This window comes from Cicer arietinum, chromosome 2 (assembly GCF_000331145.2).
Source record: "Cicer arietinum cultivar CDC Frontier isolate Library 1 chromosome 2, Cicar.CDCFrontier_v2.0, whole genome shotgun sequence".
Lineage (NCBI taxonomy): Eukaryota > Viridiplantae > Streptophyta > Magnoliopsida > Fabales > Fabaceae > Cicer > Cicer arietinum.
The window spans coordinates 32272969-32284580 of NC_021161.2; the positions used below are offsets into that span (position 1 = coordinate 32272969).

The 11612-nt window shown below is 37.3% G+C and overlaps 1 protein-coding gene across 1 annotated transcript; it reads right to left on the reverse strand.

Annotated features, from left to right (window-relative positions):
- Positions 1–10656: 10656 nt before the first annotated feature.
- LOC140919418 (uncharacterized mitochondrial protein AtMg00860-like) lies at positions 10657–11385 on the reverse strand. The gene has a single exon (XM_073365430.1). It carries the CDS (start codon positions 11383–11385, stop codon positions 10657–10659), a length of 729 nt encoding a protein of 242 aa, XP_073221531.1.
- Between the last annotated feature and the right edge of the window lie 227 nt (positions 11386–11612).

Consider the following 11612-nt stretch of genomic DNA (forward strand, 5'->3'; position numbering starts at 1 on the left):
TTATACCATCACAAACAGTTGTGTTTCCTTACACCCTTGTTATGAAATTGATTTCCCAATCGATTTACTCAGTCAAAAATCAACTTTTGTTGATTTCTTGTGTTCCAAGCAATATGTTCCAAGTGTGTAGGATTGGATTGTTGTTCCTGAAATCTTGCTCAATTCAAATATTAGATTTATCATGTGATGTATGAACATTGTATGTTTGTTAATTATGTCAAAATTAGGATTCAAAGGACTAAAGTCCAACAAGGCATACTAAACCAAAGCAACACACTCGTATATGTCAAATATCTAGATTTGTTTAGGAATTTGACACACTGCAATAGGTATGCACGGTTGTTTTGTTGCTTTGGTTATGATATATTATTATCTTTGAGGTAGTAGCTTTTTTGAGAAGAAGTGATTGAGAGGATTTATGAATCTTTTGCAGTACCGGTCATAAAAACTCAATCATATGTCTAGTGTTGTTTTACGTGGATTGCATGGAACACGTCACTTTTATATTCATGCAATCACTTATAAAATCGAATATTGTGTGTGCTCTATTTCATTAAATTTTTCTACAACGAGGCTTTGATTTTTTTTTTTTATTTGTTACCTTATCATGTCGTTCATATCCTTCCAACTTTTACAAAGATCACATTTACTATGTTTCAATATCTTATTTAGTTTCCAATGAATAGACTCAACCCTATCATTAAACAATGTGTCACATTAGACACAATTCAACACTATATACTAAAATTATCAATTTTTAAAAATATATCTCATACCTGTTATTGTCGTGTTCTCTACAATTGGTTTGTACTTCAACAAATATTTGATTGTTATGGTTCAATTAATCTCTATCACTTATTCAAAAAATATGAAATTATCAACACATATATATATATATGCTTGCTCAAAAATTTGCAAGCATGTTGATAGATACTCCATATTGTCACTAGAATAGACAATATCTTTCCACAACTCTTTGATTGTCCTTTAAGACATATTGCTAGTATCTTGATATAAACTTTTATCAATGTGAACCCAACAAAGCAAATTAATAACATATAGAAATAAAATTTAACTACTTAATCATAGCAATGTATTTGTCGCTCAATGTCACCCAACATAATGAGCCTTGTGTAAACATATTTTTTTAACTTCTCAATTTCACAACAAAAGGTATTGTGGCATTCAAATTCCTAATAAGCAAATGCCAAAAAAATATGTCTACTCTGTTGAGGCTACAGTGATAATTTCAAGTAATAAAATTTTGTGTTAAATGGTTTTGAACATGAGGTGCATAATCAACAAAAGAGGTAACAAGTTCAACAAATTAATCATAACACCTAAAGTTTTCATTTCTTCTATTCCAACACATGTTGCTCACTTTATACTAACTTAAATAGATGTTGCATCTTTATTCTAAGACATCTTGTCTATAATCAAATCATAGTCCTTTGCTTTTTTTAATCCCATCTACCCAAGATCAGTGCGCTACAGCTTCTCATGTATAAAAAATTTAAAATAATACGTAAAATAAAATAAGTTACAATAGTAGATTACGATTATACGTTAATAATATCAATATTTTTTTTTTATTATAGAAAACAAAATGGAAACTAAAAACCATGAGGTATTCTACTATATCCTATACCATCAACTAACTAAATACTTAAAGTAGGCCTAACAAAATCTAAAATAATCCAATCAAAAGACGGAGAAGAATGGCCCAGATTAGCTAAAACGTTAGCACAAAGATTAGCTGCTCTATAGGCATGAGTCACTGATGTCATCTAGTCTGAAAGGTGGAGGAGATATATAACCTCTTCAAGGAGATGATGGAGAGAAACATTGGTGGAATGTACCATATAGAACCTACAATTAGAATATCTAATTATGCCTACACAGGAAGAACTTACAAGTCCAGCTTTATGAGGGCCATCAACATTAAGTTAAAAGCACTGATCTGCTGGAGGATGCCAAGCTACATCACTACTACAAGTCTAAAACTATCAGAAGCTGCTTTAGAAGAAGACTGGCTGGAAGTAGATTGCTCAATAAAACGTGTTTGGTTAAAAGCATTAAGTCGCAGACTTGATCTCATAATAGAGCATTAGGAGAAAACCAAATTATTATCTTTTCATATTTCATAAACTGCTATTTTGAAGAAAAATTTCTAGTCACCACGAATTTTTCCAATACTTGGCTCCGGTAAGTTCCAATATACCAATTATCTCAACCAATACTAAAAAATTTACTCTAATGATCTTCATGGATAAGATCCCTCCAAAAATTTCTAGCTTCTTTACATTCTCAGAGGAGGTGCATTATTGGGCTTTTTTTTTTTTCAATAACCCTTTTTTTTGAAAAAAAAAACACTAAACTACCCCTTTTTTAAAAAAATATACCAAAATACCCCTTTTTATTTTAAGTTATAAGTCGCCATTTGGAATGGCGACTTCCTTAAGGAAACCCAAGTTTCAAATGGCGACTTTCCACATAAGTTGTAGCAACCCTTAACCCAAGGATCTTTCCTAACAATGGTGTCAAGTCGATCTTGAACGATTCAACTAATGTTATCCTTTAGATCTCCCTGAGAATTAACAATGGCCTCCCAAGTCACAAAAGAATTTTTATGCGAGGCAATGGTAGAGAGGGAAACGGCGTCACATTGGTACTTAGCCCTCATCGCTTTCACCCAAAGCTTATTTATACTAGCAACAAGACGCTAATCCAATTTCATCATATAAGCCTTATTAAGAATACTTAAGTTTTTGAAGTTGAGGCTTTCCTCGTCCTTAGGGCTGCAAATATTCTATCAAGAAATTAGATGAATCTTTCTCTATTCTGAATTTGAGGCCTGATAGAATTAGTGGGCCTCAGACTAGTGAAAGGCCCAAATCTGCAGTGTGGAGAACGTATGTCCGCAAGGGTAAAAAGAGAATAAGCAGTCTATTAATAACAGGGCAGAGAAACTCATTAAATTTTAGGGATTTCAGTTACACATAGGAGAATAAATTAAGGAGGGTAGTGGAGTATTGCTCATGAATAATTATTATTATCATTGAATTAGGATATATTATTTTCTCTGGAGGAGCTTTGCTCTGGGTTGTACATTGTATCAGGATTTTCCCTTCTTCCATAAATCAATAAATTTCCATTTTATCTATCATTTTACTGTTCACAGATTCCTATTTTTCTATGATTCTATCATTGGTCTGACCTGCCGGATCTTCGAGAAGTACCATTGATTTTTGTATGTTGTACATGCCACCGAAGCTGTCAGATCGAATGGAAGCAGTTGAAGCAAGACTCTCAGCGGTGGAAGACTCAGTTCGCCAGGAGTTGAGGGAATTTTGCGAAATTATGATGAGCGAGTTCACGAGGTTGCTAGAGCAAAGACCAATTGGAACGGGGGAACAATATGCACAATTTGAGGACTCAGTGATAGAGTATAAGATGGCAGTGAAGAAAGTTGAGTTACCATCATTTGATGGTGACGATCTTGTGGTCTGGATCACAAGAGCTGAAACGTATTTTGAAGTTCAAGGGACGTCGGAAGAGGTGAAAGTCAGATTGGCGAAGCTAAGCATGGAGGGCGCAACAATTCACTGGTTTAATTTTTTGCTTGAGACAGAGGGCGATTTGAATTGGGCGAAGTTGAAACGAGCGTTAATTGAAAGGTATGCTGGAAGACAAAGTGATAACCCCTTTGAAGAGATGAAAAATTTGCAACAAACGGGAACAATTGATGAATACATTACCACTTTCGAATGTGTCGTCACAAGTAGCAAGACTATCAGAGGAGCAATACCCTGGGTACTTCATGGGAGGACTCAAGAACCACATTCGCTTGAAGGTGCGTACATTGAATCCACAAACCAGATTTCAAGCAACAAAGATTGCTCGTGATGTCGAAACAAAATACGTGTGTCTCTGATTTCAATAGGTTGTAGTGTGGGTGGGCTTCGCAGTTGTAAGGGAAGTGGGTCAAGTGGATCGGGGCCCAACGGAAAGAAAGGATCTGGATTTCATTATAACCCAGGTTCGACCCGATCTAGAAGTGGGTTTAATAATAACTTAACTGGGTCAGTGCACAACAAAACTGGTTCGACTCAATCTGCCTCAAATGTAAACTCAAACGTTTCCCATGATACAACGAGATCTGGAAACGATGAGGGTAGAAGAGTCAGCAGCGAGCGCAACCGTTCCTTAAGCATCTATCGTATTTGGAACTAATGGAGCGGCAAACACGAGGGTTGTGTTTTCGTTGTGGGGAAAAATACCACCCTATTCACCAATGTGCTGAAAAACAGCTTCGATTGATGATTTTGGGAGACGACGAGACGATTAACGAAGAAGGTGAGGTGATTTCCATAGAAGATATGGAGGATGAGGATGAAGTTCTTGATTGCAATTCCATGGGATTGTTTGATGTTATTGAAGCAAAGAAAAATTTAGATAAAACGCCTCCAACTACTTTGCGCCTCAAGGGAAGTCTAAAGGGGGTTTCCATCGTGGTTTTAATCGATAGTGGCGCCAGTTACAATTTTGTTTCACCCCGTGTAGCTACTGCGTTGGGATTAACAGTGGAACAAGGAAGATCGATAGGAGTAAGGTTGGGAGACGGCCACCGTGTGTCCACTAGGGGGAGGTGTAGAAAATTGTAAGTACAATTAGATGATTTCATCACTAATGTTGATGCTTTTGTTTTGGAATTGGGTGATTTGGATATGATTTTGGGGGTGGCTTGGTTGCAAAGATTTGGGAAGGTGATCTTTGATTGGGAGAAAATGACCATCAATTTTCAATGGGAAGGAAAAATGGTGGAACTACATGGTCAGTTCTTTACCACAAAAGACTTGGCTGATTCTAAGGCACTTCAAGTTCAGAGCATGTTGACCCAAGGTATAATTCGAAACAGCTCTAGCGCATTTTCTAGTCCTATCATTTTAGTTAAAAAGAAAGATGGGCCATGGAGAAGGTGTGTTGATTATAGAGAATTGAATAAGGTTACAATGTCATATAAATATCCAATTTCGGTAGTTGACGAATTATTGGATGAACTACATGGAACGAAATTTTTCTCAAAACTTGATTTGAAATCCGGTTATCACCAAATAAGGGTGAAAGAAAGGGATGTGCAAAAGACAACATTTCGAACACATGAAGGGCATTATGAGTTTCTAGTGATGCCATTTGGATTGACGAATGCACCAGCCACTTTCCAATCCACCATGAATCAGATTTTCAAGTTACACCTCTGTAAGTTTGTCTTGGTATTTTTTGATGATATCCTAGTATATAGTAAGGGATGGGAAGAACACTTAGCACATTTATATCAAGTGATGGAGATTTTACAATATCATTGTTTTGTCATTAATAAAAAAAAAATGTAATTTTGCTAGTAGGAAAGTGGAATATTTGGGTCACGTAATATCGGAACAGGGTGTGGTTGTGGATCCATCTAAGATTAATAGCATTTTGGAGCGGCCAATCCCTCATAATATCAAAGGAGTGAGGGGATATTTGGGGCTGACCAGTTATTAATGGAAATTCATTGTTGGCTATGGAAAGATAGCTAAACCATTGACATAATTAACAAAGAAGGAAGGATTTCATTGGGGTACAAAAGAGTTAAAGGCATTTGAGAATCTTAAAAGAGTTATGGTGCAAGCCCCGGTTTTAACACTACCAGATTTTTCACAACCATTTGAGATTGAATGTAATGCATCCGGAAGAGGAATAGGTGCAGTTTTAATGCAGAAAAAGAAGCCTATAGCCTACTTCAGCAAAGGGTTGTCCAAGAATAATTTAAGCAAGTTTGCGTATGAGAAAGAATTGATGGCCTTGGTGTTGGCAGTTCAGCATCGGCGTCTGTATTTGTTGGGAAGAAGATTTGTGGTGTACTCCGACTAAAAGAGTTTACGACACTTGCTTGAACAACGCATCACTACGGCTGATCAGCATAATTGGATAGCAAAATTATTGGGCTATCACTTTGAAGTGGTATACAAGCCAGGTCTAGAAAATAAAGTTGTTGACGCTCTTTCAAGAATGCATAAGGAAGCAGAGTTGAAAGGGATAACTTCTTTTTCCATATGTATGCAAGAGCAACAAATTCAGGAGGAAGTTATGAATGATCCCCAATTGTAGAAGGTGATAACAAAGCTACAACAAGACCCTACATCCCAACCAGATTTCCAATTAATCAAAGGGAGACTTTTCTACCGTACCAGACTGGTGTTATCCTCAAATTCTGGTTGTATACCTTTATTGTTGAATGAATTTCACTCATCTCCAACTGGTGGCCACTCAGGTTTTCTACGCACGTATCCAAGGATGGCAGGAAATCTTTATTGGGTAGGAATGAGAAAGTCAGTTATGGAATTTGTGTAGAGTTGCGACGTGTGTCAACGTCAAAAATACGTTGCGTCCTCTCCTTTGGGTTTATTACACCCCCTCTCAATTTCAGAGAAAATTTGGGATTATATTTCGATGGATTTTATCACTAATCTCCCAAAATGGAAGGGGTTTGAAGCAATTCTTGTAGTGGTGGATAGATTATCCAAGTAAGAACATTTTATTCCCTTAGAACATCCATATAATGCGAGGAAGGTGGCTGAAATATTTATTAAAGAGGTGGTGCATCTTCATGGGGTGCCACAATCCATTGTCAGTGATCGTGATCCACTGTTTGTGAGTCTATTTTGGAAAGAGTTGTTTCGCTTACAAGGAACAATGTTGAGTATGAGTTTGTCATATCATCCAAAGATGGATGGGAAAACGGAGGTGGTGAATCGATGATTAGAAGCATATCTTCGTTGTTTTGCATCGGAGCAACCGAAGGAGTGGTCGCAATGGATTCATTGAGATGAATTGTGGTATAACACCACATTCCATGTGTCTACATGAACTACACAGTTTGAGGCAGTGTATGGAAGAAAACCACCCACTGTGGTTAGATATTTACAAGGAGAAACGAAAGTAGAAGCGGTAGCAGCTGAATTGGTTGATCGTGATGAGGCCTTACGTCAACTTAAGTATCATTTGAACAGGGCCCAAGAACAGATGAAGAGGTATGCAGACAAGAAAGGAAAAGCATATTCATTTGAAGTGGGTGAGTGGGTATTTTTGAAGCTCCGGCCCCATAGACAACAGACAGTGACTAGAAGGATTAATTAGAAACTGACTCCATTGTACTTTGGACCATTTCTGATCCTAAAGAAAATAGGGGCAGTATCCTATAAGTTGAAGCTGCCTGAAGGAAGTAGAGTGCATGCAGTGTTTCACATTTCACAACTCAAGAAAGCTATTGGAGACTATTCTGCTGAATCTCAACTACCAGACAGGTTAGAAATGGAAGCAGAAGCGGGGGAAGAACCGGAAGAATTGCTGGCTGCAAGATCAATGATGAAAGAAGGATAGTTGGTGCGACAATGGCTGGTGCGTTGGAAAGGAAGAGTTGTAGAAGACACAACTTGGGATGATGAATTACTACTAAAAAGTTAATTTCCATCTCTCAGCCTTGAGGATAAGGCTGCAGTTCCTAATGGCGGTAATGATAGAATTAGTGGGCCTAAGACTAGTGAAAGGTCCAAATCTGCAGTGTGGAGAACGTATGTCCGTAAGGGTAAAAAAGACAATAAGCAGTCTATTAATAACAGGGCAGAGAAACTCATTAAATTCTAGGGATTTCAGTTACACATAGGGGAATAAATTAAGGAGGGTAGTGGAGTATTGCTCATGAATAATTATTATTATCATTGAATTAGGAGTCTTGCTCTGGGCTATACATTGTATCAGAATTTTCCCTTCTTCCATAAATCAATAAATTTTCATTTTATCTATCATTTTATTGTTCAAAGATTCCTATTTTTTGTGATTCTATCAAGGCCCATATGAAATCTTGACAAATATTTTCAACTTCCTTACAAATGGATACTGAAATTTGAGTGCTTTGTAAGACATATCTTGAAATATTAGCCGAAGAAGATTGGGCTGAATAACATGTTATGATTTTGAATCTGAAACCTACAAATGACAAAATATTTGCTTTCCAACCACATAATTTCTTTCTCAACTTATCCAAAAAAAAAAAAATAAAATTAAAAGATTGCTTGGAGATTCTCTGGTGGAGTTTGGAAGCTCCAAGACAAATTCCAAGATCCTTTGTGATATGGACGTGTAGCCCTTCACTCAAACTATTTGGAAGTTCATCAGTAATATTATTTGAAAAAAATACCTAAGAATTGTGATATTTGAGCTTATGACCTGATATATTGTATAATTTGTCTAAAATCTCCCGTAGTAGGATCAAATGGCTAAAGAAGCTTCTACAACTAAGATAAGATCGTCTACAAAACAAATATGGGAGATTTTTGGGCCATTTCCCCTACCAAATTTAAAAGGGCACAATCACTTGAATCAACTGCATCCATGATATTGTGATTCAACAAATCCAAACATAGAACAAAGACATAAGGAGACAAAGGATCTCATTATCTAATCTCATAGGTTGAAGTGATAGGATTTGAAGTTGTTTCATTCTAGTTGATTCTAATAAAAGTTGTGGAGATACAATAAAAAATGAGACCACATATATATTCAAGAATGCTTAATTTGTCCAAGGTTTCCTGATACAACCACTGGAATTTACAAAGAAAGGGAATTGAACAATGAATCAGTCAACCTAATCAGAATCAGAGTGATTCTGCTAGGAAGAACAAAAAGAATTTTATTGAATTGAATAGAAGAAGAATAGTTACAATAGGTCCCACGACCTTGCTGGTTCCACAACCAGAAATTCTGTTATCACCCAAAAACTGCCTCAACTTCTCATAGCTATCCCTTCTTATAGTTCATTTATTCACTAACTGCCTAACTAACTTTTAGACACGTGTTACATTAGGAAGTTTTCAACCAAACTCTCCTATTTCCCCTCTGATATACATTTCTAATAGTAGGCTTAGGGCTATTAGTCTTATCACTACCCCCCCCTAAAAGAACTAACTTGTCCTCAAGTTGGAAATCAGGAAAATTGTCTTGAATGTTTGCTGCCAATTCCCAGGTACACTCATGCTGAGGAAGATCTTTCCATTTAACTAGCACCTCTAAGTAACCCTGCTTGTCCTCTCTGCTATCCAATATGGCTTCTGGGGTCACTTCCAACTCTAATTCTTCATTTAACATAGGTGGAAGTGGTTGAGGCTGCTGGTGTGGCTTCAATGCTTTCTTCAACAAAGATACATGAAAGACCGGGTGAATTTTAGCATGACTAGGGAGGATTAACTTGTAAGCCACTGGGCCAATCTTGCTACTAATTTGATAAGGGCCATAGAAGCGGGGGGACAACTTAGCATAAGGTCTATTGGCCAACGATTTGAACTTATAGGGCTGTAATTTGAGATAGACCCAATCATCTATCTGAAATTCAACAACCCTTCTGTGCTTGTCTGCATTCTGTTTCATTTGGTTTTGGGCTTTAGTCAAGTTCAACTTCAATTCTTCAAGAATAGCATCCCTCTGAAACATTAATCTGTTGACTTCTTCTACTTTAGAAGGTATAGCTCCAGCCTTTAGTAAACTAGGAGGGTCTCTACCATATAAGGCACGAAAAGGAGTCATCCCAGCTGAACTATTGTAATTGGAATTAAACCAAAATTCTGCCCAGTGCAACCCATCTAACCACTTCTTAGGCTTAGGACCTACAAAGCATCGCAGATAAGTTTCTAGACATCTATTTGTTACCTCAGTTTGCCCATCTGACTGAGGATGATAGGAAGTACTCATTTTTAATTGAGTTCCAGCCAGCTTGAACAACTCTTTCCAGAAATGGCTCAAGAACAAGGGGTCTCTGTCAGAAACAATGGTGGTTGGAAACCCATGCAGCTTCACTATTTCTCTCACAAACACCGCAGCTACATCCTTGGCTGAATAAGGATGTCCCAAAGACAAAAAATGGGCATACTTAGTGAGCCTATCTACCACTACTAGAATGGTATCCCTTCCTCTAACTTTAGGTAATCCACCAATAAAGTCTAATGAAATATCCATCCAAACTTGCTAAGGAATAGGGAGCGGTTGTAATAATCCTACAGGAGTGAGTGTCGAGTACTTATTTCTGTGGCAAACTTCACACTTATCAACAAAGCTCTTAATATCTGCCCTCATGCCTTCCCAGTACAGAAATGTAGCAACTTTTTTGTAAGTTCTGAAGTATCCAGAGTGGCCTCCCATAGGTGTTTCATGGCATTCAGCAATGATAATAGGGATTCTGTTAGACAGCCTAGAAAGAACTAGTCGTCCTTTGTAATAAAGCACTCCTTTTCTCAACTCAAAGTTCTGATGTGCCGTAGGGTTAATGATCAGATCTTGCATCATTTGCATCCACTTAGATTCTTGTTGTAATTCCTGAATCCAAGTATCTTTTTCATCCACAGATAAAACTGAAATCACTGAATACATCATCTTTCTTGACAGAGCATCTGCCGCAGAATTTTCAGTCCCTGGCTTGTACTGAATTTCAAAATCTAACCCTATAAGCTTGACTGCCCATTTGAATTGTTCATCTGAAAATAATCTCTGCTCAGTGAGAAACTTAAGACTTTTCTGGTCTGTCTTTACAATGAAGTGTCTTCCCATCTAATAGTGTCTCCACTTCTAAATGGCTTGAACCAGCGCCATTAATTCTCTTTCATACACGGACTTTTGTTGAGATCTAATAGACAATCCTTTACTCCAAAAAGCTAGAGGCCGCCCTTCTTGCATTAATACAGCTCCCAACCCCTTGCTAGATGCATCTGTTTCAATTATAAATTGCTTATTGAAATCAGGTACAACCAGCATAAGTAAGTTCACCATAGCAGTCTTCAATTCCTCAAAAGCATAACTAGCTTCAGGTGACCAAACAAATGCATCTTTTTTTAGTAAATCAGTGAGCGGTTTGGCTTTTCTACCATAGTTTTGCACAAATCTTCTGTAGTAACCAGTCAGCCCTAAGAAACCCCTTAGGCTTTTGATGTTGGTAGGTGTAGGCCAAGACTTCATATCTTCAACCTTGGAATTATCAGCTGCCACTCCTTCTCCTGAGATGATATGGCCCAAGTATTCTAAACTGGTCTGCCCAAAACTACATTTTTTTAGATTGGCTTTTAGATCATTCTGTTTCAATATGTCCAGAACTAGTTGCAAATGTTGTGCATGAGCCTTCATATCAGTGCTGTAGACTAGTATGTCATCAAAGAACACCAAGGTGAATTTTCTCAAATAAGGTTTTAGGATGTCATTCATCAAGGCTTGAAAAGTCGATGGAGCATTAGTTAATCCAAAGGGCATTACAAGGAACTCATAGTGTCCCTCATGAGTCCTAAATGCTGTTTTTTTCAACATCCTCTGTTTTCACCCTGATTTGGTGATACCCTGATTTGAGATCCCACTTTGAAAACACCTGTGCCCCCCCTAATTCATCTAATAACTCTTCAATAATAGGAATGGGGAATTTGTTAGGAATGATAATTTTGTTAAGAGCCCTATAGTCTACACAAAATCTCCAACCTCCATCCTTCTTTTTCACTAATAGGATAAGACTAGAATAGTGACTTATACTCGGTCTAATC

Coding starts and splice junctions, on each gene's coding strand:
- LOC140919418 (XM_073365430.1), bottom strand. CDS start 11,385: ATGTTGAAAAAAACAGCATTTAGGACTCATGAGGGACACTATGAGTTC.